Consider the following 25,108-nt stretch of genomic DNA (forward strand, 5'->3'; position numbering starts at 1 on the left):
TTGCAGGCAGTCGTATCCTTGAAGCAAAATGCGTGAGTGCAACGGGCAAAATGCAATGATGCAAGGTTTGCAAATCGGAGCAAAGCTCCTCGAGAGTTCCTCGGCTGCCGGGGGAGAATTATTATTTACCGGCCTGCCTTGCAAACCGGCGCTCCTCTGCCAAGGAAGGGGTTAACGCACTCTAATTATATCTGACAGGCTTACAATGTGTTTAAGTGGCATCTTATTACATTTTATTTGCACCGTGGATGTCTCCTTAATCTGTTATTTTTCGCCATCCCGCCTTTGCAGCGTCGCCTCCTTGTCAAATACTGATTGGTAATCTTATTAACATGAAGCCATTAAGGGATCCTTCGGCGTACTTCTCTAAAAAGTGTTTTGGTTCGATGCACACGACATGCCGCCTGGAAAAAAAAAAGAAAGAAGAAGAAATGCCTCACCGCTGCAAAGCCAGGCTGGTCCAAGGGTGGTGGTCTCGGAGGGGTGGGGGGCGGGGGGGCTGGAGGTCTGGATTAAAATGAAGCACACGTACACACAAATCTGACAGACAAAACTGTTTTAGGTTCGGTAAATCATCAGTACAATAGAGTAGAAACAAACTGCGAGCGTCGGGAGATATGATCGTTGCATTCTGCCTTGAGCAGGACAAGTTCAAACAACTGTTCCCAGTGTCTTTCAGGCTGCATTCTTGTAGCGCGCGGCACTCCAGCAGCGATCCCATTAATACAAAGAATGCAGAATCAGAGGCTGTCAAGGACTGGTGTACCGTTTTAGAGAATAATTGAGGTTGCAAATTAAACAGAGAGTCTGGAGCAGTTGAAGCCCGGTCTTTTAATAACTGTGTACTGCAGTCTTCCGGTAAACACTTTTTATTTTTTATTTTTTTTGCCCGTCTTCCTGTTGCCATGGCGATGTGGTAGCCAGCGTAAAAAGTTCCCGGTGCTTACAGACCTAAATGAGATAAAAAGAAACGGCTTATTAAAGATAAAAAGCTAACATCGAGATGCGGGTGGATATGTTTCAGCTGCAAAAAAGTTGACGGGGGTTATTTCGGAAACAATGTGGTGCAAAGAGCAACATTCTACTTGTTGCCGCTTATTGCCACCTAAGGAACCTGGTAAATGCTGAGTGATTCATTTTGCCACAATCACCACCCTTCATATAATGGGATGGGGTTGTCATGGGGAAAAAAAGCAGGGTGGCACTGTTATTCCAGAGCAGTCTTATTGCCACCTAAGGAACCTGGTAAATGCTGAGTGATTCATTTTGCCACAATCACCACCCTTCATATAATGGGATGGTGTTGTCATGGGGAAAAAAAAGCAGGGTGGCACTGTTACTCCAGAGCAGTCTTTATCAACCAGGGTTCCTCCAGAGTTGGTGGGTGTCCTTTGAGCAGTTATCTGTGGCAGATTGATGTCCTTCCACTCACTGACCACCAATGTATGTGCCCCTTCTCTCATTGACCACCAATGTAAGTGTCCCTTCTCTCATTGACCACCAATGTAAGTGTTCCTTCTCTTACTGACCACCAATGTAAGTGTCCCTTCTCTCATTGACCACCAATGTAAGTGTTCCTTCTCTTACTGACCACCAATGTAAGAGTCCCTTCCCTCACTAACCACTGATATAAGTTTCTCTTCCCTCACTGACCACCAATGTAAGTGCCAATTCTCTCATTGACCACCAATGTAAGTATTCTTTCTCTTACTGACCCCCAATGCAAGAGTCCCTTCCCTCACTAACCACCAATATAAGTTTCCCTTCCCTCACTGACCACCATTGTATGTGTCCTTCCACTCACTGACCACCAATGTAAGTGCCCCTTCTCTCATTGACCACCAATGTAACTGTTCCTTCTCTTACTGACCACCAATGTAAGAGTCCATTCCCTCACTAACCACCAATATAAGTGTCCTTCCTCTCACTGACCACCAATGTAAGTGTCCCTTCTTTCCTTGACCATCAATAAAAATGTCCCTTCTCTTACTCATAATAACCAATGTAAGTGTCCCTTTTCTCATTGACCACCAATATAATGTGTCCCTTCTCTCACTGTCTACCAATATAAGTGTTCCTTCTCTCACTGTCTACCAATATAAGTGTCCCTTCTCTCACTGTCTACCAATATAAGTGTTCCTTCTCTCACTGTCTACCAATATAAGTGTCCCTTCTCTCAATGTCTACCAATATAAGTGTCCCTTTTCTCATTGACCACCAATATAAGTGTCCCTTCTCTCACTGTCTACCAATATAAGTGTTCCTTCTCTCACTGTCTACCAATATAAGTGTCCCTTCTCTCACTGTCTACCAATATAAGTGTTCCTTCTCTCGTTGACCATCAACATAGGTGTCCTTCCTCTCATTAGCCACCAATGTAAGTATCCCTTCTCTCACTGACCACCAATATAAGTGTAATTTCTCTCACTGACCACTAAGGTAAGTGTGCCTTCTCTCATTGGCCGCTAATGAGTGGGAGCCCTTTTCCCCACCAATTTTCCACCAATTAAAAGGGGCCTTTCTCTTACTGACCATGACGTTTGTCCCACTGACCATTGATGTAAGGGAGCGCCTTTCTCACTGACCACCGATGTAATGGGGGTATTTATATACTGAAAAAACAATGTGAGGGTGGAACTACAGTTTTCATTCATGTTTCTTTTCTGATAATTATTCTGTTGAGATTACACAAATATTACTAAAAATCATTTTGCCCTACAGGGCAGGGGGGCTGTTTAAAAATAAACCTGGCTTGCACCAATTTTTGCATGAGTACACTGTGAGTGCAGGCACTGTGCTGTTGCCCCCTCAAGGGGCTGTCCCATGACTCTCAGCATCACAATATGTCCTCCAGGATGTCGCTGAACCTAGAAGACTGAGTACATCTAGTGGTGGAATCAAACAATAGCAGGGAACTGAGCAGAAGAGAAGAAGAGTATTGCAGAAGAGAGATGCTTTTTTTATTATTTCAAATACTGCTGTAGGAATAAGATATAAATATATATATATATATACACACACTATAAATATTTAAAATAACAGCCAGAATTGGTCTTTAATACTTGGATGGATTTGCGCTTGTGCTCAGATGCATAGAACCAAAAAATCACACATCACTTTCGACCCCCTAGTGACGGCTGAACAAATTGGCCACTAAAAGGCCACGTCATAATGTTTTGGCCAGCAAATTGTCAGTAAATACTGTAAGAGCTTTTACACTCTCTCTGTAAGTATGACACATTGCTCCCCGGTGTGAGCAGAGTCTGTTACAGCGGAGCTGCTTCTAATCTATAGTCATTTTCTGTAGTTGGGGAGCGTTAATGTTCGTAAAACCGCAGATTAGCTTCCTCTGACATGAAACCTCTTTGCGCTCTGCCTGGTGAAAATCACGGCTCCGCTGGGAACAGTCGGGGGTCTCCTCTCAAAGTGCATTAGGCAAGGAGAAAATGCACGACCTGCGCTGGATAAAGGCCTCTAGTAAAATACTGATATAGTAATTCCATCAACAACATCGGAGCGGTGATAGGCAAAAGAGAGAGCATACGATCTTTTGCTATCTTTGCCATCACGGCTGACTTAAGGAATGATGTTTCCTTCACAGTTGACATTACGGTGATAACTCACATTACATAAAGTATGTGAGAATTTTCATTACTCAGCCCTACCGTTCCCATTCCACCATTCTTACTGTGCCAAAATAAATATGCAGAGCAGTCTCAATGGGCTTAAAGCAGAACTCTAGCTTCTCCATCCCCTATCTAAGACCCCCTTCAGATCCAACTTTTTCCTTGCAGTCATCATGACATTATGAGCACTTTCTCTTTTTACTCGGGTCCCGGAGTGAGTGACACTTATGCAATGAAATTTGAGCTACCCTCAGCACGGGAGTACTGTGGGCCCATGTGTGATGACGGCAGATCCATACAGCCTGGGGTCAGAAGAAGTGGCTTAAATAATGTTGTCCATCATTCAACCTAGAAGACTGAGGACATCTAGTGGTGGAGAAGGAGTACTGCGGGGGGCGGAGGGAGTTGGAGGGATGGAGCAGCTCTGAATTGAAGGTCAGTATTCATATTTATTCTTTTATTTTCACAAATGCAAGCAGCAGATCGCTCCTCATTTGCTGTCACGGTGACACTGGTTTTACCAGACAGGAAGTAAGGAAAAATCTGGTAATAAAAATCAAAGCATTTAACTTTTTACTGCTCTATTTGAAACATAATGGACCATTTTTTGCTGGAGTTGAGCTTTGAAACCTAACTGAATCTCATTCTAAATCAGCCAAATATATTCCTGGCACATCAAGACAAAATCTATGCAAAGTCTTGCAGTTCGATTTCTTTAGAAAACAGCCACAGCCTAAGTAGAAAAGCCTGTCCCCTGCCAGCATGCTGTTGGGAAGTACCCTTCCTCTCTGTGTGGAAGCAGTGGTCTGACGCACCCTCTGCTGATTGCAGAGCTATAAGACTTGGAGGGCATAACGCTCTTCTGTAGAGAGACTACTACTTCCAAACAGAGGATCCTTTTCTGCAGTATGCTGGCAGGGGACAGGCTTTGCTATTCTGGCTGTGGCTGCTTTCTAAAGAAAATGAATTGTGAGATTTTGCACAATGTTTTGATGTACCTGGAATGTTTTTAGATGATTTAAACTGAAGGATCAATTGGACTTTAAACAAAGCCTGCAATGAAAGCAAATACAAGGACAGCCATTATCTACTTGCACGTAGTAAATAAAGTCAGAGGAAGGTTGGAACTCTCCACACTGGTGCAGGGACTTCAAAGTATTGGGTCAAAAGAACAGCCAGACATAAAGCATTTTCAGTAGGAGAGCTCAGCCTCCGCCTTGCAATAATGGTTTCCTTTTTGCTTTAACACTGCAGGGCCTAATGAGCCAATAAAAAAGTATTCTTTGGTCCCCTGTTATCTGTACAGAGCGTCTTAACATTCCCAAGCCTCCCGCTACAGACACATAATTAACTGCAATTAATTCAATAAAGCATTCAAAATTAAGGTCATTATGTCGCGGGGCTTTGCTTGTTCAGAGCACAACACCTTGCACTTGGGGACGTCTTGCTAATTTGACAGCTTACAACGGGCCCTCGTGTCATTCACAAGATGGCTGATGGGATTAAATTGAAAGTCGTGTTTTATTTGTGCCGACTTTGACCCCATTTCACAGCTGGAAGAGCCTTCGCTGAAGACGAAATGCTGATTTTTACGTAGATTGGACAAACCGTGTAGTATGAAGTATTTGAATCTGGGTAACCTGTTGATTAAAGAAGACCTCCAGCAGAGACGGGGCTTTGTGTGCAGACTCCAATGATGGAACTTCTGCATTTTATTTATGTAATTGGTGTATAAATTCAATAGGGACTGCCAGAGACTGCAGATAGGGACTGCCAAAGACTGTGGACATGCTACTGGAGACTGTGGATGTGCAACTCAAGACTGTAGTCATACTACTGGAGATGGTCAGAGACTGTGGACATGCTACTGAAGACTGCGAATGTGCAACTCAAGACTGAAGACATAATACAGAAGATGGTCAGTGACTATGAACATTCAACTGGAGATAGCTGGAGACTGTGGACATGCTACTGGAGACTGTGGATGTGCCACTCAATACTGTAGACATACTACTGGAGATGGGCAGAGACTGTGGACATGCTACTGGAGATAGCTAGAGACTGTGGACATGCTACTGAAGACTGCGAATGTGCAACTCAAGACTGAAGACATAATACAGAAGATGGTCAGTGACTATGAACATTCAACTGGAGATAGCTGGAGACTGTGGACATGCTACTGGAGACTGTGAATGTGCAACTCAAGGCTGTAGACATACTACTGGAGATGGGCAGAGACTGTGGACATGCTACTGGAGATGGGCAGAGACTGTGGTAATAAAGGCCCTCACAACCAGGGCTGTCCCTACCATGGGGCACCTGAGGTGGATGCATCAGACGGCATCTCATTGGGTTACGTGGGTCCCCTTCCTCGCCAGAGTATCCCAGGTTGCTAAGAGCGGTTATCGACCTGTGACACTCTGTCCAGTGTCATGTCACGCCCAGCTCACTGGCATCACTGGTTGCCAGGGACACTCTGGCTGGCGTCCTATTCAGCTCCGGGCAACTAGTGATGTGAGTGAGCAGGGCAGGACGCCTAACAGAGGTACCGTGCACCCTGCAACCCCCGATACATGTGCTGCCAGCTCCCACCTGGACCCCCTTCCTGATAATGTGCGCTTCCACCATCCTCCCCCCCGCGTACCACCAGGACCTCCCTTGGCCTCCGGTGGCGATTAGTGTAGGGATGACCCTGCTACACCAACATTTTTTATGTATTGCAAAAAAGACAAACCCTTTTTATTCAAATAATAATTTGATTTGGTTATGTTGGTATGTTCTCTATCAATTCATGAATTTACATTTATTGGAAAGACCCAGCCACTATCCTACAAGTGCTCTAGGGCAGCCTGTAAAAAAAATCGGTGGAATACTTATCGTTCTGGTAGGTAGCTTGTCTAATGAGCTTTCTGTTGCTATCCATCAATTCCCGGTGTGATGGATAGCATGATCCCCATCATGTGCTCTTGTTCCTCCCGCCAACCCTTGCATCCAGGGCCACCATTAGAAATCATGGGGCCCCATTCAGCCTACAAGGCTAGCCCCCCCCCCCCAATTATACATTTATATAGCTCTGACATATACCGCAGGGCTTTAAAGAGAACACTGAGCCACATTAGTTTCTGTACGTCGGAGCTTACATTCTAATGCAGAATGGCACCGGCGCTGCTGAGGCCTCCCCCAGGCAGCCTGGGCCCCCGACATGGGTATCGGCCATACCCCCCTGATAACGGCCCTGCTTGCAACACTACTGAAAGGGGGTGAAGATTGCCCCCCGACACTTACCGCATTTGCCATTGAGTTCGTTTAGGATAGAGACAGAGTCACCCCAGACATGGGTATTGGCGGTACCCTCCTGATGGCGGCCCGGCTTGCATCACTACTAAAAGGGGGTGAAGATTGCCCCCCCCCCCGACACTTACTGCACAGCTAAGTATTTAGCCTTTTGTTTTACAGGGTGTCTGCCATTGAGTTGGTTTTGAATAGGGACAGAGTCACTTTAAGACATAACCACATTAACATAATGCCTTGTTACATTAGCCCTTAATACAAGTGCTCAGACTGACTGACGGCAGCGGCTGCTTTTTGAAACCAGCTGAGCAGTAAGATAAATGTATCTGAGAGGAGGCTAAAGCAGGAATAATTTTGATAGAAGGTACTTGGCTATTGTCTGCGGCCTCTCGCCTATACAGCTATAGACTAAAAATTCAATTTATATTAATGAATCTGCACAAGAGCCACTTACTCTCGCTCACCAGTTGTCTTGTGCTTCTTTTGATGTCAGAACTTCTGAAATTTACTCCGCGCTACCGACATCAAAAGAATATAGATCATCAGCGCTAAAAGGCCCTGAAACGATTCCTAAATAGACAGCGGCATCTAGGTTTCAAGGAGTAAGCAAAACAAGGAGATTCTCAGAGGTGACACTTGGAGCAATTCCGAATACGCGGACAATTTAATTTGCTTCGGTATCTTCAGTCGGCAGTTAACTCGTTGCTTTCGCCTGCTTTCCATTGACGGCTAAACATACTTAAAACGTATCTAAAGCCGAGCACAAAAATTTAATATATTGCAGCTTACCAGTCCTTAGATGTGGTGGCTGAATGCATTTTCTTTTATTTTCACCTGGTGATCCTGCCAGTTTACACTTCCTGTCCTAGGGTGACAACGCTACACTACTGTATCTATCTATGGGTGAGACGTGTTGATGGGTGAGCCGTGTTGTCATCCTAGAATGCCGGCTCCAGATTCGGTCTACAGGGTGATGTGCCAAGGTCAGTATGTTCAGCCTGAGTCCATAGACTAAGCCTAGAGAGGCACTGCACCCTCCACCCACCTTTATCAGCAGGGGACATGCATGTGTACGTAGGATGTGGATGCGTCACATACAGCCTGCTGATAGGAGGAGAGAACAGCATACTAAACATCAGTCTGTGTGAGTTGTTGTAAATCTGTTTAGCCGCTCTCTAGGTTCGCTCACCCCTGCCTAGAGAGCACAGCCAGGTCCCTGACCTCACTTATCTCCACTGCATTTAAAACAATACAACTCGGTCAAGGACACGGAAGTAGGGGATGCGTATGTGTACATAAGGCATGGATGCATCACATACAGCTTGATAGGAGGAGAGAACAGAGTGATGACCTGGCCTGGCCATGCACTGTGTGTTTTTTCTCAATGAGCTCCACCGGCTGAATGAGAAAAAAACTGTTGATTCCCCCTTCCATGTTAAATGCGTGGATGGGGGGAAGTCTGCAGGACTTGGATGACATTGGACCACTATCTGGTAGTCTTTGACCAAGTATTATTCCTTGTCCTCGCCCAAGTTGTATAGACAACAAATGCACAATGTATGGCCAGCCAAAGTCATCACTCTGTTTGCTCCTTCTATCAATAGGCTATATGTGACACATACCCTCCTACATACACATCCCCTATTGGCGTGTCCTTGCCCAAGTTGTATAGAGAACAAATGCACAATGTATGGCCAGCCAAAGTCATAATTCTGTCCTCTCCCACTAGCAGCAGGCTATATGTGACACTTCCACGTCCTACATACACATCCCCTATTGGCGTGTCCTTGACCAAGTTGTATTGTTTTTACTGCAGTGGAGATAAGTGAGGTCAGGCACCTGGCTGTGCTCTCTAGGCAGGGGTAAGTGAACCTAGGGGGCGGCTAAACAGATGTACAGCAACTCGCACAGACCGATGTCTACCGTGTTTCCCCGAAAATAAGACACTGTCTTATATTTTTTTTGGCTCACAAAAACACACTAGGTCTTATTTTCGGGGTAGGTCTTATTTTTTTTTTAATGTACAACAATCCAAAGTTAGTGCAAATCCAAATGAAATAATCCAAAATGGCAAAGTTAAGAATAGGGTGATCAGGGAAATCAGGGGTGCCGTACCATTCCAAGAGCAATTTGGTAACCAATCGCGCTTTCACTAGTATTCCTCACAGGCGGAATGAGTTTGATATCACTCCGCCTGTGACAGGAGCCGGCGCTATAGAGGAAACATCGGCTTATGCGGCTCTGCTCCATCCGCTGCCGCCTTGCTTCCTCTAGCGCCGGCTTCGTTGGCACTGCTGATTCTCTCCCGCGGCTCTTCAAGTTTCCCCTTATGACACCACCGGCCCTGGGAATGTTCACAACTAGGTCTTATTTTCGGGGTAGGTCTTATATTTTAGCAATTCCCCAAAATAGTACTAGGTCTTATTATCGGGGTACGTCTTATTTTCAGGGAAACAGGGTAGTATGCTTCCTATGACTCTGTATTCAATATTTCCTAACACATGGATAGTCTGAGAGAATGTTTTTTGCAGATCTAGACGGCCTAGATTCTTAAACAACTAATTAGCCGGAATGCAGTGTTGTTATGATTCTGTACTATAAAGCTGTGTTCTACTTGTGGAGAGAAATAAATAAGCTTTTATATGAGTCATATAGTAGTTTTGTGACTTTTGTGTTTCTATAATTAGAGCCGCTGACGACTTAATCACACCTCTAGCAGACTTTTGGATTAAGTCGCCGCCATGTGCGAGTGTACACAGTCGGGGTGAACTGTGAGATGGGTAAATGTGGCCAATTATGCTCCGCAGATGGGAAAACAATCGAGGTGTCACAACATGACTTTATTGAAGCTTCTTTTTTTTTTACCTGGAATGAGTTTGCTGACTCGGTCAGGATATTTCTCTGGTGCTCATCCAGACTTATAGAGTTGATAAAAGAGCTGTAAAAGTTTTGCCGCCTTCAAATACTGGTTGCCAAATATGAAGTGGTTGCGTACTACCGTTCCAACCTTGGCAGTATCACAGTGCCACTTCATTTTTTTAGGGACAGAAACCAGAAGACCAAAACGGATGTAAGAGTCCATAAAAAAAGTTTAATAATTGTGTTGATCAAACAGCCAACACCTTTCGGGGGCAGACAAAACCTTTCCTCAGGGCTTGCAAACAATGAGTATAAGGGAATGGACTTAGATTGCAGTGATCATTGCCTGCAATCTACAAATGTTGGGAGATCCACCCATAGCTGTAATAAGATTAAAAGTTTTTTTGCTCCGTTCTTTCATTCTCACCATTTCCAAGCCCCGAGGAAGGGGGTTGTGCCTGCCCTCCAGTAGATAAAGATATATAGACACCAGCACCCCAATAGCAAATCAAATACGTCTATTTATTGACGTATGAGCAGCATAACATAATACAGTACACTTAGTGCAATGTTTTGGGGTCTCACAGGATCCCCTTCATCAGGATTCCTGCGAGACCCCGAAACGTTGCACTTAGTGTACTGTATCATGTTATGCTGCTCATACCTCAATAAATAGACCTATTTGATTTGCTATTGGAGTGCCCGTGTCTATATTCCTACTAGGTTGCCATCAGTCGACAGCCGCTGCACCCACTTTACTATTTTGGAACAGCGGTTTCGAGTGCAATGGGTTTATGGACTGTGTCTGCCCTCCAAACGCGTTGGTTGTTTGATCAACACAATTAAACTTTTTATGGACTCTAACATCCGTTTTGGTCTGGTGCGCTTCTGTTTTTTGTCTATGAATTGTTCACAGTACCCAGGTCTATCATAAAGGATAGCAAGAGACCAGCTCCTCCCAGCTGCTCCGAAATATTCTCACAACCTAATATCTTAGGGCTGTGTTTATGAATGTTGGGAGAAACGGGACATATTCGGCAGCCTTGTCTTGCCCACTTTGGCAGGATTACTAAAGCTTCATACAAAATTGAGGGACAACGTTTTTTGTGGTTGAACATGATATCAACTATGTAACTGTGAAGGAATGATGAGCCACAATTGGGGCTAAGTAGGGTTTTGGTCTCATGGTGTGCAGGACAGCTAGTCCTCAGTGCAGAGGATCCCAGCATACGAGATGGGAGCATTCAATCAAGGGGTAGTTACATTTAAATATTGGAGAGTTAGGGTTGGGCAACAAAGGGGTGTGGTGTACGGGTTACAGAGAGGGTTACCGTTACATTATACGGGGTTATAGAGTTAGAGTTACAGGCAGTGTTCACATTAGGGAGAGGTATGATGAGGGTTACAGTGAGGGTTAATGTTACAGATAGCGATAATGTTAAGGTTACATGGAATGTCAGGGTTACAGGGAGAGTTAGTGTTGGGTTTACAGTAAAGTATAGTGTAAGAATTACAGGAAGAGTTAGTGTGTGATCAGTGCAGAGGATTCCAGCATATGCAAGGTGAACATGCAATCAAGGGGTTACGTTTCCAACTCAGAGGGTGAGGGTTGGTTTTCAAGGTTCGTGTTAGGGTTAGAGGGGGAATTAGTATTAGGTTGCAGTCATACTTTGTGTTATGGTTACAGGAATGGTTAGAGTGAGGAGAGTCAAAGTTGGTGTTAAGGTTACAAGGAGATTTAGGGAGCTATTCACGAAGGAGTCAAAGGATTCAGCCATAGATTCGGCTGATCCTTCGGGCTCTCTTCGGCTGCCTGAGCCCTTTGGTTCAACCGAACTAAAGGGCTGATGTATTCACTATAGCCCGTACAGCAGCCGCAGGCGGCCGAGCTGAAGGCATATGAAGCGGGGCCGATGTAAGAACATATCAGCGTCCCCAAATGACCTGGGGACGCTATACTGTCATTAAACAATAACAACTGGGTGGAGCCAGCCATGAAGTTACGGTTTACTCTGCCCAGTTGGTATTTATTGGCCGGGACCTGCTAAAAGACTCAGCTGGCCAATAGGAAACAGTTGGGCGCAGCTACATATATTACTAAAGCTGAGGCTCCCAGACCCGGATGGCATTCGGGAGCTCGCAAATGCAATTTGGAAATTGGGATCCCAAATTCCATTCGGGTCTAGGTGCCTCAGCGTTAGCATTATATGTATATACTGTATATGGCCCCGATGTTGCCGTAACCAAAATTAGTGTTCAGACCCATCTGGATGCATTAACTCGAAAAACACATCTGATTGGCCTGAAAAGTCACATGTCTGATTCAGTGTAGTTTTTGAACGAAATTCGGACGGGATCCCAAATTCGGAAACAGAAATTCGGATTCCGAAAATTCGTACTAATTTTTGATTCGGAACGAAACAAATCGCACGCGTCTAATTGGAAGTGCACAATTGTCTTTCTGTCTTTGCATTGCAGTATTGTAGTTTTAATAATACCCTTCATTGGAAACACTTGTACTCAATAATTTGGAGGAGGACTTCTTTTCTTTTGGCCATATTGTGTAAGTGTGATGCTCAGGGGTTCACAAACTTTTCGCCATATACTGTATATAGCGTTTAACTAATATGCCCAAGGTCTAAAATCAATGTAAAAACACAAGTTTTCTTTATGCCAGGAAGAGACAATTGTACGCCAATTATACGGCGCTGCGGAAATCCTGGTGTATTGTGATACAGTATTTGAAATTTCTCCATGCACTGCGCTGTGTTTGTACCTGAGCCTCTTGCTGAGATATAAAACTATCTGTAATAATGTTCCTCTTATCAATACAGCAGTGAGTTTATGCCGGTTAAACAAGTATATAATTATGGTTACTTTACATGCAATGTGTTATTGCTCCTCGCTCTCCTTTCCCCACGCTCTCATTATCTGTTGCTTGGTTTCAGCCAGTGTTTAGCGGTTCAGATGGGGAGGAATTCATCTGCTGATCTATAATAATACCGGGTATTTGTTATCGCGGAACAGCCCCTAATGTGCCGGGAGTCTGTTCGAGGGAAATTAGCGGTGGAACCTGTTTAATTAAAGGATAAAAACTGCAAGTAAAGTAAAGTTATCTAAGGTTACTTGTCTGCTTGTGCCCTGCTGGTTGCAGATTGGAGTCAATGCTGTAGTGCAAGCTTTCGGTGCTGAAGACGGGGGTGAGGATATTGCTAGGTGGGATGACTTATGTGTGTAAAGTTCTCTGAAGAACTGCAAATCAGGATTGTGTGTGTAACGGGCCTCATTTAGGGGCCCAACATTCTGTAAATATTTTTTTTATTTTAAAAGGAAAGAGCGCAGACATGCAAAAGTCTTTTGTAGTTGGCTATTATAAATCCCATTTCTTTCCCTTTTCCAGCTGTCTTTTGGCCGGTTTGGTGACATCATGTGTCCTTTCTCTACTAAGCTGACAGCAGGGCTGGGGGATCCCATCTGCAATATTAAACCAGTCTTTCTTAACCAGGGTGCCATGGCACCCCGGGGTGTATTCTGCCTTCACCAGGGATGCCTAGAATTTTTTGCACAGCATCATGTCTTTTTACAGTGCAGGCAGACTCATGGTATGAATGTGAAGGGGGAACTCTGATGGCAAAGGGGGAACTCTGATGGCAAAGGGGGAACTCTGATAACCAGAGGGATCCTGATGTTAAGGGGGACTCTGATGTGAAAGGCGGAATTCCCTATCTGGGATAAAGGTCCGGTGTGGATTTTGTAGGGACCATACATAGTGAACTTTTTTACATATATGTTTTTTACATTTTAGACTGGAGTACCTCGAGGTTTTGCATACTTTTAAAGGGTTTTAAACAGTTTAGAAACACTGCACTAAGCAGCTAGCCCATTTCGGGAACTGCACTTGGAACCCTGGCATAACCTGCCCCTTTTTACTGTTCCAAGTAGGAAACCACTGAGCTACCGTGTTTCCCCGAAAATAAGACACTGTTTTATATTTTTTTTGGGCTCAAAAAAACACACTAGGTCTTATTTTCTGGGTAGGCCTTATTTTTTTTTTAATGTACAACAATCCAAAGTTAATGCAAATCCATATCCAAATCAAATAATCCAAAATGGCAAAATTAAGAATAGGGTGATCAGGGCAATCAGGGGTGCCTTACCTTTCCAAGAGCAATTTGGTAACCAATCTCTGGCCAGAATGAGTGAAGTGCACTTTCACTATCGATTCCTCACAGGCGGAGTGCATTTGGTATCACTCTGCCTGTGACAGGAGCCGACACTATAGAGGAAGCATTGGCTTATGCGGCTCTGCTTCCTCTAGCGCTGGCTTCATTGGCACTGCTGATTCTCTCCCGCCTCTACTGCGGCTCGTCAAGTTCCCCCTTATGCCACCACCGGCCCTGAAAATGGTCACAACTAGGTCTTATTTTCGGGGTAGGTCTTATATTTTAGCAATTCTCCAAAATAGTACTAGGTCTTATTTTCGGGGTAGGTCCTATTTTCGGGGAAACAGGGTATCTGGTATCTTCTTATAGGAGTCTATTTCAGCACGGTCAAAATGTAAGCACCCTGATGAAGGACTTGTGCGTCCCCTAAAACGCATCGGCTGCTTTTCTGCTGTGAAACAATTTTATCATGAAATCTTTGAATGTTTGTTTGGTGCACTCATTAGACTGTATGTACCTGATAATGCTAGCAAAAGACTGTAGCATATGTCATTTTTTTATTTTGCCTAACGTCCCACTTTGAGTTTTGAGTCACATTACAAAGGGTTACAACCTCCGGTTGGTTTAGGTCTTTGGTTAATTTCCTCTCACTTCCTGTGCCCAAGACAAGGTGTTGGACAGGAAGTGATGGAAAATTTCTCCCATGAAGACAGAGACAGCAGCAAAAATACTAAAAGAACAGTGCATGTTGCTCTCATGTGTCCCGTGTGCAAAGAATTCTACAAATCTACGGCCTTCGGCTATCAAATGCAGCGATGTCCACATTCCAGCAGTTCTCGCCCCTTCCTAATCCTACACAATCCATTATTTCAGATTCCCATTTGTGAACAATGTTCTTGAGCTCCGCTCACCCGTGTCCTCTATCTATAAGCAGTCGCTGCTTCATCTAACGGCGCTCAGCATCGAGACCCCAGAGGAATATTATTTTTAATCTTTTTCTTTTTTCCTTTTTTGAATTGAAATCTGGTTGGTGCAGATAAATGAAATGAGGTCTGTTCCGTTATTGTCGATGCTCTGTGACCTAGGACTTCACAGCTTTACTTATTTCTTAAAAAGAAAGTTCAACGTGCTTTGGGAGATTCTGGTTGGACGTTCCACCTGCAGATAACGTGGATCTTTTTTTGCCTTATTCAAACTACTAATTAATAGATTTTGACAATATTCAAACATGCAGGATGAGCCCTTTAAAAATTTATAGCAAACCAAAAAATAGTTATTTACTGAATTTTTCGCTCCATAAGACACACTCCCCCCCCCCAAAAGGCGGGGCAAAAATGTCAGTGCGTCTTATGGAGCGGATGTGTGAGAGCTCCCTCATCCCTGCAGTTTCGGGCACCGCGCGAGTAGTTTTTTTGTACATTTAGCCCTGCTCCTGACAAGCAGAGCTAAATGTATAGTGTGGAGCCACCGCTCATTTCATACAAGTGATCTGATTAGATCACTTGTAGGAAAGGAGTAGCGGCGATCTTGTCCGCCCCCCCGCCACACTTTTCGGGGTCACCCGCTTCTCTGGGGGACCCGTGACCACGGCATAGGAGCTCACCATAGAGCCCCTAGAGCAGACGAAGAACGTCCTTTCTTTGTCTGCTCTGTGTGATCACTGAGACAGTGGCGCTGTAAACACAGCGCCACCTGTCTCAGCTGTCACTAACTACAGCTGTCAGAACCCTACCCTCCCTGCGTCCTATGGTCCGATGCGCCTTATGGAGCGCAAAATACGGTACATGTAAAGTGCATATAAACCCATAAAATGAAGGTCTCTTATTTGGTCCTTTTGATATGTTAAATTTACAATTGAAAGCGTTTTTAGCAATTCTTGTACAATCAGCGAACAGATATAAGAAAAGGCTTCTAACTGCATATTTACAGACCAGAAAGTGAGCAAATAAGAGAAAATCATTGTTAGGGTTTACATACACTTTAACCTCTCAGATCCTTGTTTTAATAGGGACAGGTTCAATACATGTTAACATGCAACATAACATACAGTAAGGCGCGCATCACATAAGACGGCATAAGTGTAAATGGTGCCAGGAATGCACTCAGACCCTTGGTCCTGTTGTGGGCTGACACAAAGCATTTTGTGGACTGAGTGGTGTCAGCCCTGCTGACAGGATCATCGAGTATTTTGTTCCACAGGTAAAACAAAAGACTTCTAACTGTATATTTACAGACCAGAAAGGGAGCAAATAAGAGAAGTTCATTGTTAGGGTTTACATACACTTTATCCTCTCTGTCCCTTGTTTTAATAGAGGAATGTTTGCAGCATAAGTCAACAATAAAATCCATACTACACAACATGAATTGTGCTACTTACAGAAGAGACCGTAGAGTGTAAACAGGAGGACGAGGACCAGGCTGGCGTGGGGGGCCTCAGCTGAACTGCAGTCTTGTTTGCCTTTTTTGCACACGCACACTTGGATCGTCACGTCCGTGCTGTATGACAGGGGTGGCGTCCCGTTGTCCGTCACCACCACCGGCACGTTGTAGTTGTTTTTCTTTAGATTTTGCAGCGGGCTGAGCTGTGTGTGGGTACCTGGAAGAATCCACAGGCTCTCCGTTAATTAAAAAATGGAACAAGAACACGAGCTTGGACGTTATGCCCTGCCTGTGTGCCATGCTGGGCCTGAATCTGCACCCTGCTCATTATTGGAATTGGCAAAGTTAGATTATCTCATGGAACTTTTTTTTTCTTTTTCACAGGTATGCTTTTTGACCTTTATCGAACGTTTCAAGATTCTTCACACTGGCTTTGCCCATTTACAGATTACTGGTTGCTGTGATCTGTGTACAGAGGAGGTCTGCGTGCACAGGAATGGCTCTAAGGAAAGCATTTTAACCAAGTGGATGCTGAAAGTCATGCACAGCTCAGCTCACAGCAATCTCATACACAGGAGTTTGCATTTGACCATGTTTGCTACATTTCATTTAAAACCCAACTGAAGCTAGAGGTTAAAAGAGAACTATGGGGTAAGTGTTTTTGTTCTCTTTAGGGTCACGGGAGGACATGTACTAACCTCCTCCCATGACGCTAAGCTCAGTATATAGCGAGCTATTGCCTGCGATATATTGAGAGCGCTGCAGCCGGGACGGATGCCGACAATATTGTTGAGATCCACCCAGCTGAGTGACAGCGGGTACTGCCTATCTAGATTGGGAAGTGAGCAGATCGGTGCATGTTTCTGCTCACTTCCCGATCAATAGAGCCGACCTGCGACAGCTTCTTTGTCACAGGTCGGCTCTAAATATGAGGATCATAGTGGAAATCACTCACCTCATAGTTCTCCTTTAAATCAGCTAAATACATTCCAGGTGCATCAAAACAAAAAGGTGTGCAAAGGCTTATAGTTTGTTTTCTTTAGAAAGCAGCCACAGCCTGAGTAGAAAAACCTGTCCCCTGCCAGCAGGTTGCAGAGAAGGACCCTTGCTCTCTGTGGAGAAGCAGCGCTCTCTCTACAGAGGACTGACACACATCAGTTGAGGGGTAATAACTTTCGCTGTCTCCTGTGCATATCATTTGGGTTGGCTGGCTCCCCAGCTCTCCTTTGCTGCTGTCTGTCATTCTTCCTGATGCTCCTCTGCTGGTGCCTGTGCCCATGCTGCTTGGTGTTCTGTCCCTTGGGTAATGTGACCATTTCGCTGAAGCTTCCTTGTCTCCCATTGGCTGTGGTGTCTAGTTTCCCAGGCAATGTGGCCCTACTTTGCCTCTTTCTGTACTTTCTCTTGGTCTCCTGTCAAGCGATTCCTGATTTAAAGGCCACAAACTCTGCACCCGGCACTTGTGATAGCTTCCCCACTAGCTTCTATTAATGTACACTGAATTCTGACCTGCCTGATATCTGACTCTAAGACTGTTTACTGACAATATCTGTTGCCTGCTGCCTGGACTGACCCCTTGCCTATACCTTGACCATATCTGTGCCTGCAGCCTGGACTGAGACCTGGCATGTACCCTGATGATGTCTTTGCCTGCCGCTGGACTGATCTCTTGCTACATTATTGACCCCATTTTGCCTGCCACCTGGACTGACTTCTGCACGTGTTTACCGATTATGCCATACTAGCTGCATGGCTCTAGCCTCATTTGGAGGCCACCCTGCTGCCGTTTATCCTCAGGAGCTATGTCTCTACCAATGGCTCAGTATTCTGTTCCACTTTGAACTGCCACCTTCAGAAACCCAGTCATCTCCATCCTGAGGAGACACCTGTACCTTCTTCAGTGATACAGATACTCCCTTTGTTTCTTGCTCTGCCCTTGGCCAGAAAATAGGGCATTGTGCAATATGTCCTGGGGGTAAACAAGCACCGGTAGGCCTTTCTAAAGGGTTTTCGGTCTTTAACATAATGCATTGTCACTGGCAGGATCTCCAGGGAAGAAACTTCACAACAGAGTCACAAAAAATAATTTGCTTAAAAATGATATCCAGTGAGGGATGATACCAAACATATTGAAAAATACATTTTTGGGTTTACATGCACTTTAATAACCATGAAATGAAATTAGGATAAGTATACAATGTGGTAAAATATCAGCCTTGAAATGGTATTTGATCAGCTGTGGGTATTATAACAAATAAAATGTTTGTAAGGAACAGATTCCAGTTGACTGTTTTATAGAGTCAACACAAAAGCCGGCATCCCACCGACCATAATAGACAACACCTTTAAATTTCATATCCCCCCCATTGTTTTTTCTACGCAGAACATAATAAAACCCTACAGAGGTAGGACTGTATCTTGGACAGCGTAGTTGCCGTGACTTCCATAGATAGTGAAAATTAATTTTTAGAATAGTCTGTGCTGCAAGACTTTATATTACTGCATACTGTACGTATCTCTTATCTGAAGGCATTACTTTCCCATCCTGTTCCCTGTCATCTCTAAAAGATACAATAGAAAATATTAGACTGACAAAAGCGCACAATGAATCTCCGAGACTGAGCGCAGAATGTCTAGAGGCCCGTAACACTATCCTCCGAAATATATCGTCACCTATTCCCGCCGATGACACCGAGGCGCAGAACAGTCCGCCGTGCATTTGGGAGGATTTTTAATTGACGAGAGTTTCTGTGACTTATCTTTAAACTTAGAAAGGAGCAGAACGGCATACAAAAAAAAGAGAGAGAAAAAAAAGAAACATACGATCCAAAAATAGGTTGGAAGTGGACTACTTTATTCAACAAAGAGGAACAATTCCCTCGATACAAAAATGATTTCTTAAATGTTCCCGAGGATGGATTTTTTTTATTTGTATTATATGCTGGAGACAGTAGTTTAAAATGAGACGCGTTCTATTTTAAATTGTAAATTGCGAAGAAATACATTTCAATGCCTTGTACCATGTTAAAAATAATATATAATAATAATATAAAAGAAAGTTGTTAGGGGTGGGGGGTGGAGCCTCTGGCTCTTAGTTGCCAGCCTGGAGCTTTGCTCCTTGGTTTCTTTTTTTGCTATATGCTAAAACTGCATTAAAATGCATCCCCATCAGATTCATCACCCCTGGCTTTTCTTTATCAGTTATTAGGGAGTTAAATACTTTCTTTGCCATAGGCTCCTTAAAATGAAAATCCACCTATTAGCCCCAGGGTGAAAAGAGATCCTAGCTGCCTCCAATGCTAATATATTTTAATTAGCCACACATTATTATTTAAAGTACTGCAGCATTTTATCATTTGAATCCTTCTATGATCATGTATGTACATTCAGAAAAAAGTTGAGTTGTACTCAAATGTTAACGTAAAGTTAAGATCACGTCTAGCCGGACTGGTTACAGTGTCCAGCCAAAGCCTTTTTCATTTTTGAGTGGGGTTGGGTTAAAACTCTCGTCTCCCTGTGCCTGATTTTATCTCACTTCGTGTCTGGGGAAACCATTGTCAGGAGGACAGGGAATGAGTCAAAATTTCTCCAATGGAGCTCTGGCAATGGCATAACAATAGCCACAGCAGTCCATGCGACTGCTATGGAGCCTGGGGTAGAAGGGGACCCCATAAGGGGGGGGGCGGATTAGGAAAATCCAGTATAGAAGAAGTCATAGATCCCCCTCTGCTACACAGGAAATGAATAGGAAATCTCCTCCAGTGGGACACTAACAGCAATGAAAACATGTACATGATTTCCATGTTTTTCGTCCCTGCTGTCTATGGGGGTTATTCACTAAAGAGCTGAAGGATACAGCCGTAGCCTCCTTCGGATCTCTTCGGCTGCCTCTGCTCTTTGGTTAAGTCAAACCAAAGAGCTGCTGTACGGGCTATTCACATGTACAGCAGCCGAAGGCAGCCAATCGGCTCAACGATCTCCACGCAAGTGACAGCTGGACGGAACCAGCCATGATCTCACGGCTCGCTCCGCCCAGTTGTAATGACAGATCAGCGTCCCCAAATGACCTGGGGACGCTGATCTGTCATTAAACAATAACAACATCACGTCCGGCTCTGCCCAGTTGTTATTCTTTGGCTGAGACCTGCCAGAAGACTCTGGCAGGTGCCGGCCAATAGGAAACAGTTGGGCAGGGCTAGCTGTCACCGCTAGCTCCACCCAATTGTTTTTTTTTCCTTTAAAATATATATATATTTTTAATTTCCTATTTTTTATCATTTTTTAAAACTTTTTTTCATTCTTTTCTATTCTGCTCCGTACCTCAGGGGTACCAAGCAGAATAGCCAAGCCGAATGCAGATAATAATGATAATAGGGGCGAACGGCAGCGAGTGAACTGCTGGACAGCTGATCCAGTTGTAGGATCGGCTGAGTCGAACTCATTCTGCACCTGCTCTGCATGTACGGCTGATTTTAGCCGATGTACTGCTGAAATCAGCCGTACAAGACTGAAGTAAATAGCCGATCAGCGTTCGGCTCACTTCACTTCGGCTGGGTTATTCACTCGGCAGCCTTCGGCAGCTTTGTGAATAACCCCCCAAGTCTTCAATAAGGAGATTTCCCTCACTTCCTGTTCTGTCTGTCACCTGCTAAATAGAAAGATATTTCCCAAACAGGGGACATGTGCAGACAGCAATAAAACTGACAGAGGTTTAACTCTTCCACCCCTTATCCAAAATAGGGCATCTTGACATTTCGGTATAGGACAACTTTAAGTGGCTGATTTGCACAGTGTTCACCCAGCGTACAACTGGGTTCACTGTTCGCCTAGATGAAGCCAAGAAGCATAGAAAATGCCTATTCTCCTAGGCTCCATCTAGTGGCAGTAATGCCCTGTGGATGCCATTTACTCTGCCATACGCTGGACGAACGCTTTATAAATCAGCCTCTCAGTGTTATTTAGCTGTTGCTAAAAATAAATAAAAATGTCTCTCTTGAGATTCCTGTGAGCTGCACGCTGCATGACCGGCAAATTTAATTACCTTTTCCTCCTGACCTACTTAGGGGCCTATCCTGGACTGTTAATGACATTTGCCCAACCGGGTCCAGCCATGCAGATTCTGATACCCACCACGAATTCGCCAGGACAATGCTGGGGAATTTCAGTACCAACTTACTGTTTAGCTGGGTGAGTTTCCACGCCAGGGAAGCTTGTTTGACCAGCTCGAATTTAAAGGGGCCAGCGTTTGGATGAAGATCGCGGTCCCACGCTCCCAGAATAATATTGTTAGATTCCTTCGAGTCTTCGCACATCTTGGCTGAGGTCGGAGAAACGTATGGCGGATTGTCATTAACGTCTTCTAATGTAATTTGTAACGTCCCCGTGCCGGTAGCTGGAGGAGTGCCTGGTGGAGAGACATGGACGCGCATTAATTACAGGAACGCAATCTCTCAGTTTGCCAAGTACATTGTGATTGTACATTTTGTGCAGCGTAAAGTGCCAGGTTATGTGTGCAGAGTAACAATACAGCTGCTGTATTGATGCTTTCTGATAATTTTCGACGCTTTCTAAGCATTTTTTCTTTTACTGTGCCATCCTCACAAATCCTTGAAGTAGACATAAATACATAATACATACCATGTAGGAGGAACAAACCTTCAATGTGAAAAAAAAGTAGACAAATCAATGTTGACCACAGATTATATGAATATATCCAACGTGTTTCAGGGCAATTACATTGTCTCCTTCATCAGGGCTGTTTGCATAGATCCTGAACGATCTATACAAGATCGTTCAGGATCTATAAAACGATGAGAAATGTCTACATGTAAACAACAGTGACGTCCCCCTGCCACCAATAAATATAGCATTAGTAATCACTGGATTGTAGATTTGCTGAGTCAGAGATCAGAAAGGTAGTGATTATTGTTCTCAGTGCTACTTTTTTTCAGGGGGATTTCTTCCAAATAGTTTCTGCCATAAGTTGGCCTTTAAGGTAAATAAAACAAAGTGAACCTGTCATGCATTCTGAATATCTGAAACTAACAAGTCTTTTCATAAAAGGGTGAAGGGTTTAGAGAAGACAGGAGAAGTGAAAAATCTTGGCCAAAATAACTGATTTGGAAAACATTCTCCAATTCAGTTCACTTTCCAGTTCCGTTATGTTGTCCTAGATTATTCACTTCTCCTGCCTTCTCCAAACTCTTCACCCCTTTAGTGAATAGACGAGTAAAAGTTTGCAAAAGGTCCATGCTATTGCTTCTGTCATCCAGAAAAGCCTCTTTGATATGGTACAATTGGCACATGCATTTATGGAATGGATGGATCACTGGGGTGGGGGTTTTCTTCTGAATTGTACAAATAACTGAACAAAGCAGCTGCCAAACAATGTGGAGTCTGTTTAGTTGCTCTGTCAACAGGCAGCCTATGATAAATAGATATGAATTCATATTTTCCTATTAAGTAACTTTACCACGATTGCCGCCCCCCCATCCATTTTTATGAACGCTCAAAGGGACAGTCAATCAGTTTCTAGTTTTCCTGAATTAAAATCTGCTTCAGAGCCGTGACATGTTTGGTTTTAAAAAAAAAAGAAAGCGTCTTTGAAAAGAAAAGCCTAAATTTCAATAAATGAGCAGCAGCCCTCGAATGCCATTAACCGTACACACGGAAAACAAGTTGATATGACAAGTGATACATACTCTGACACTCCATCCATTTTAATCAGCCGATCCGGCAGCTCAAACTCCACTTCCTATTGTGTCTGAAAACTTCCCTACCGGCTTTGCTTGCCGAACCTCTTTAATGAAAAATAAATTATTTTTCACTTTTGATTGGTCTAATTGAATCTGTAATACGAATCCAACGCGTTTCTTGAATCTTGATGTATTATTAAGCAAAGTCGCGAGCGCGGAATGGATGAAAACACAATGGGGTATTTGAAATATGATCACAAAAGTCAGCCTTTCAAGCATCTAATTAAATTGCTGACTTTAATTCCAAATGCATTATTTCCAGCCCGGACTGATAGTGTCTGAGCCGTGTCGTTATCTTTTTATTCCCCAGACATTGATATTAAAAACAAAAAAATGGAAAAGAGTTGAAAAAAAGAGACATTTTGAAATTAATAAACTGTCAGCACTTGTATTTGGCTTTTTTTTTTTTTTTTTCCTGCCATGTAAATGGATATTTTTTACTGCTTACAGACTGTAATCTATTGGAAACAAGAATAAAGAGATTTAGTGTCTTTTTCCTTAATGACTGCAGAATCTTAGGCAGTAGTTGTATTTATTAAATGGTGAATGATATGCTCAACGCTTTGACATTCTCTAGCAGCAAATTGTTGATTTTTATCAGTAAAGATTCCTATTCCTATTCTATCTTCCTTGGTACCTAACCTTCGGCACAAGGGCCACATGCAAGCCTCTGGTACATGTTATGTGGCCCTTGGACCACAGCTGTTAGTAGTGGGATCATTGGTTTCTAAAGGGGTAATAGCAGTGTCTCTACTAGTCTCATATAACAAGTCTCCAGTCTCTTGTCGTCTTCTACAGCATGTCTCCAGTCACCAACCGAACCTGTAGCATTTTCACATTCCTTGACCTTTATATTCTTTAGAAACCCTGCAGTCTCTGATGGTCTTCTCTAGCGTTACACATACTGAACATTATGTGCAGCCCTTTTGGTGATGCCAGGTGAGGTGATGCCACAGTTGAGGCCTCCTATGTCTCGTAAGTTCAATCACTGATATAAGCGTCTCCACTCAGGGACACCCGTCCAACCTTTATTATTAGTACTGGTCCGGAAGGCAGATGCCCCCCAGCCTAGTGCTCCCATAGATGGCCTGCATACAAGGAAACACCAACCAGGTAAAAGGTAGCCTTAGATCAGTCACCCACACTACACAATTAATGTAACTGAAATGTGCTTCGAATCTAACGAAACAGCATCAGTTTTAACCAGTTCACAACTACAGTCCATAAGGTTGTAGATATATAAGATGAGAGATTCATAGCCTGTGTCTTGGAAAAAGAAAATAGTTAAGTGAAGCATTTAGGTGGATCTTTCAGAAACTTAAATTCCTTTCATGTGATAATATACGGTATAATTATACAAAAAGCACCACCTTTTATCACTAAGAAGCCATCCTTGAGGCACATTGACTTTGCCTAGGCTGAGATGTTGCTATTAGTCTGCTGCAGGTAAGAGTAAGCATTGCCTCAGTCTCAGCTCCCTCAATGATCAGACTTCAACACTTTAATGGAGAACTATGGGGTTAGGGCTTTTCCCCATAGTTCTCCTAACGGGAGGACACAAACTGTCCTTCTGGAGAGAAAAGCAGATGAATGCATCATCAGTAGGAGTAGTGTAATCTCTGTGACAGGTAATACATAGCTGCAAGTGTTACTTAGCATGCACGCACTTAACATATAACATATATCTGATGTTAGATCCACTTTAGATATATCATACTTGATCGTTATTTTGAAGCTGTTCTATGTGTTTCTTTGCATGTGGGTCACGTTTGTTACTGTACTTTGATAAAGGGTCCCTGCAGGGTGTATGACTCTTTTACTCCTTCATGATGTTCTTGATGTTCCCTTGTTATCCTTGAATACATTTATACCTGACAAAAGGATGTCTGGAGTTCTGGCAAGACATGTTCTCTATCGCATAGGAGGGCGACATTCACTGAGTTCCTTCACCCCTCACCTACAATGTGCTGATAGTTTGAGGAAGTTTGATGTGGGGACCTTTTATGTTTATTGGAAATCAAAGCAATCACTATAG

General features: G+C 43.7%; 1 protein-coding gene across 1 annotated transcript in view; it reads right to left on the minus strand.

Annotated features, from left to right (window-relative positions):
* Positions 1-541: 541 nt before the first annotated feature.
* CDH13 (cadherin 13) overlaps positions 542-25,108 on the minus strand; it is a 557,182-nt gene continuing 532,615 nt past the window's right edge. Inside the window, exons 12-14 of the mRNA XM_018555891.1 lie at positions 21,495-21,722; positions 16,317-16,535; positions 542-951 (exon numbers count right to left, since the gene is read on the minus strand). Of these exons, the coding sequence (XP_018411393.1) occupies positions 944-951; positions 16,317-16,535; positions 21,495-21,722 (455 nt within the window). The 3' untranslated portion in view covers positions 542-943. The remainder of the gene's footprint in view (positions 952-16,316; positions 16,536-21,494; positions 21,723-25,108) is intronic.

Source organism: Nanorana parkeri, unplaced genomic scaffold (genome assembly GCF_000935625.1).
Source record: "Nanorana parkeri isolate BGI_ZX_2015 unplaced genomic scaffold, ASM93562v1 scaffold216, whole genome shotgun sequence".
Taxonomy (NCBI): domain Eukaryota; kingdom Metazoa; phylum Chordata; class Amphibia; order Anura; family Dicroglossidae; genus Nanorana; species Nanorana parkeri.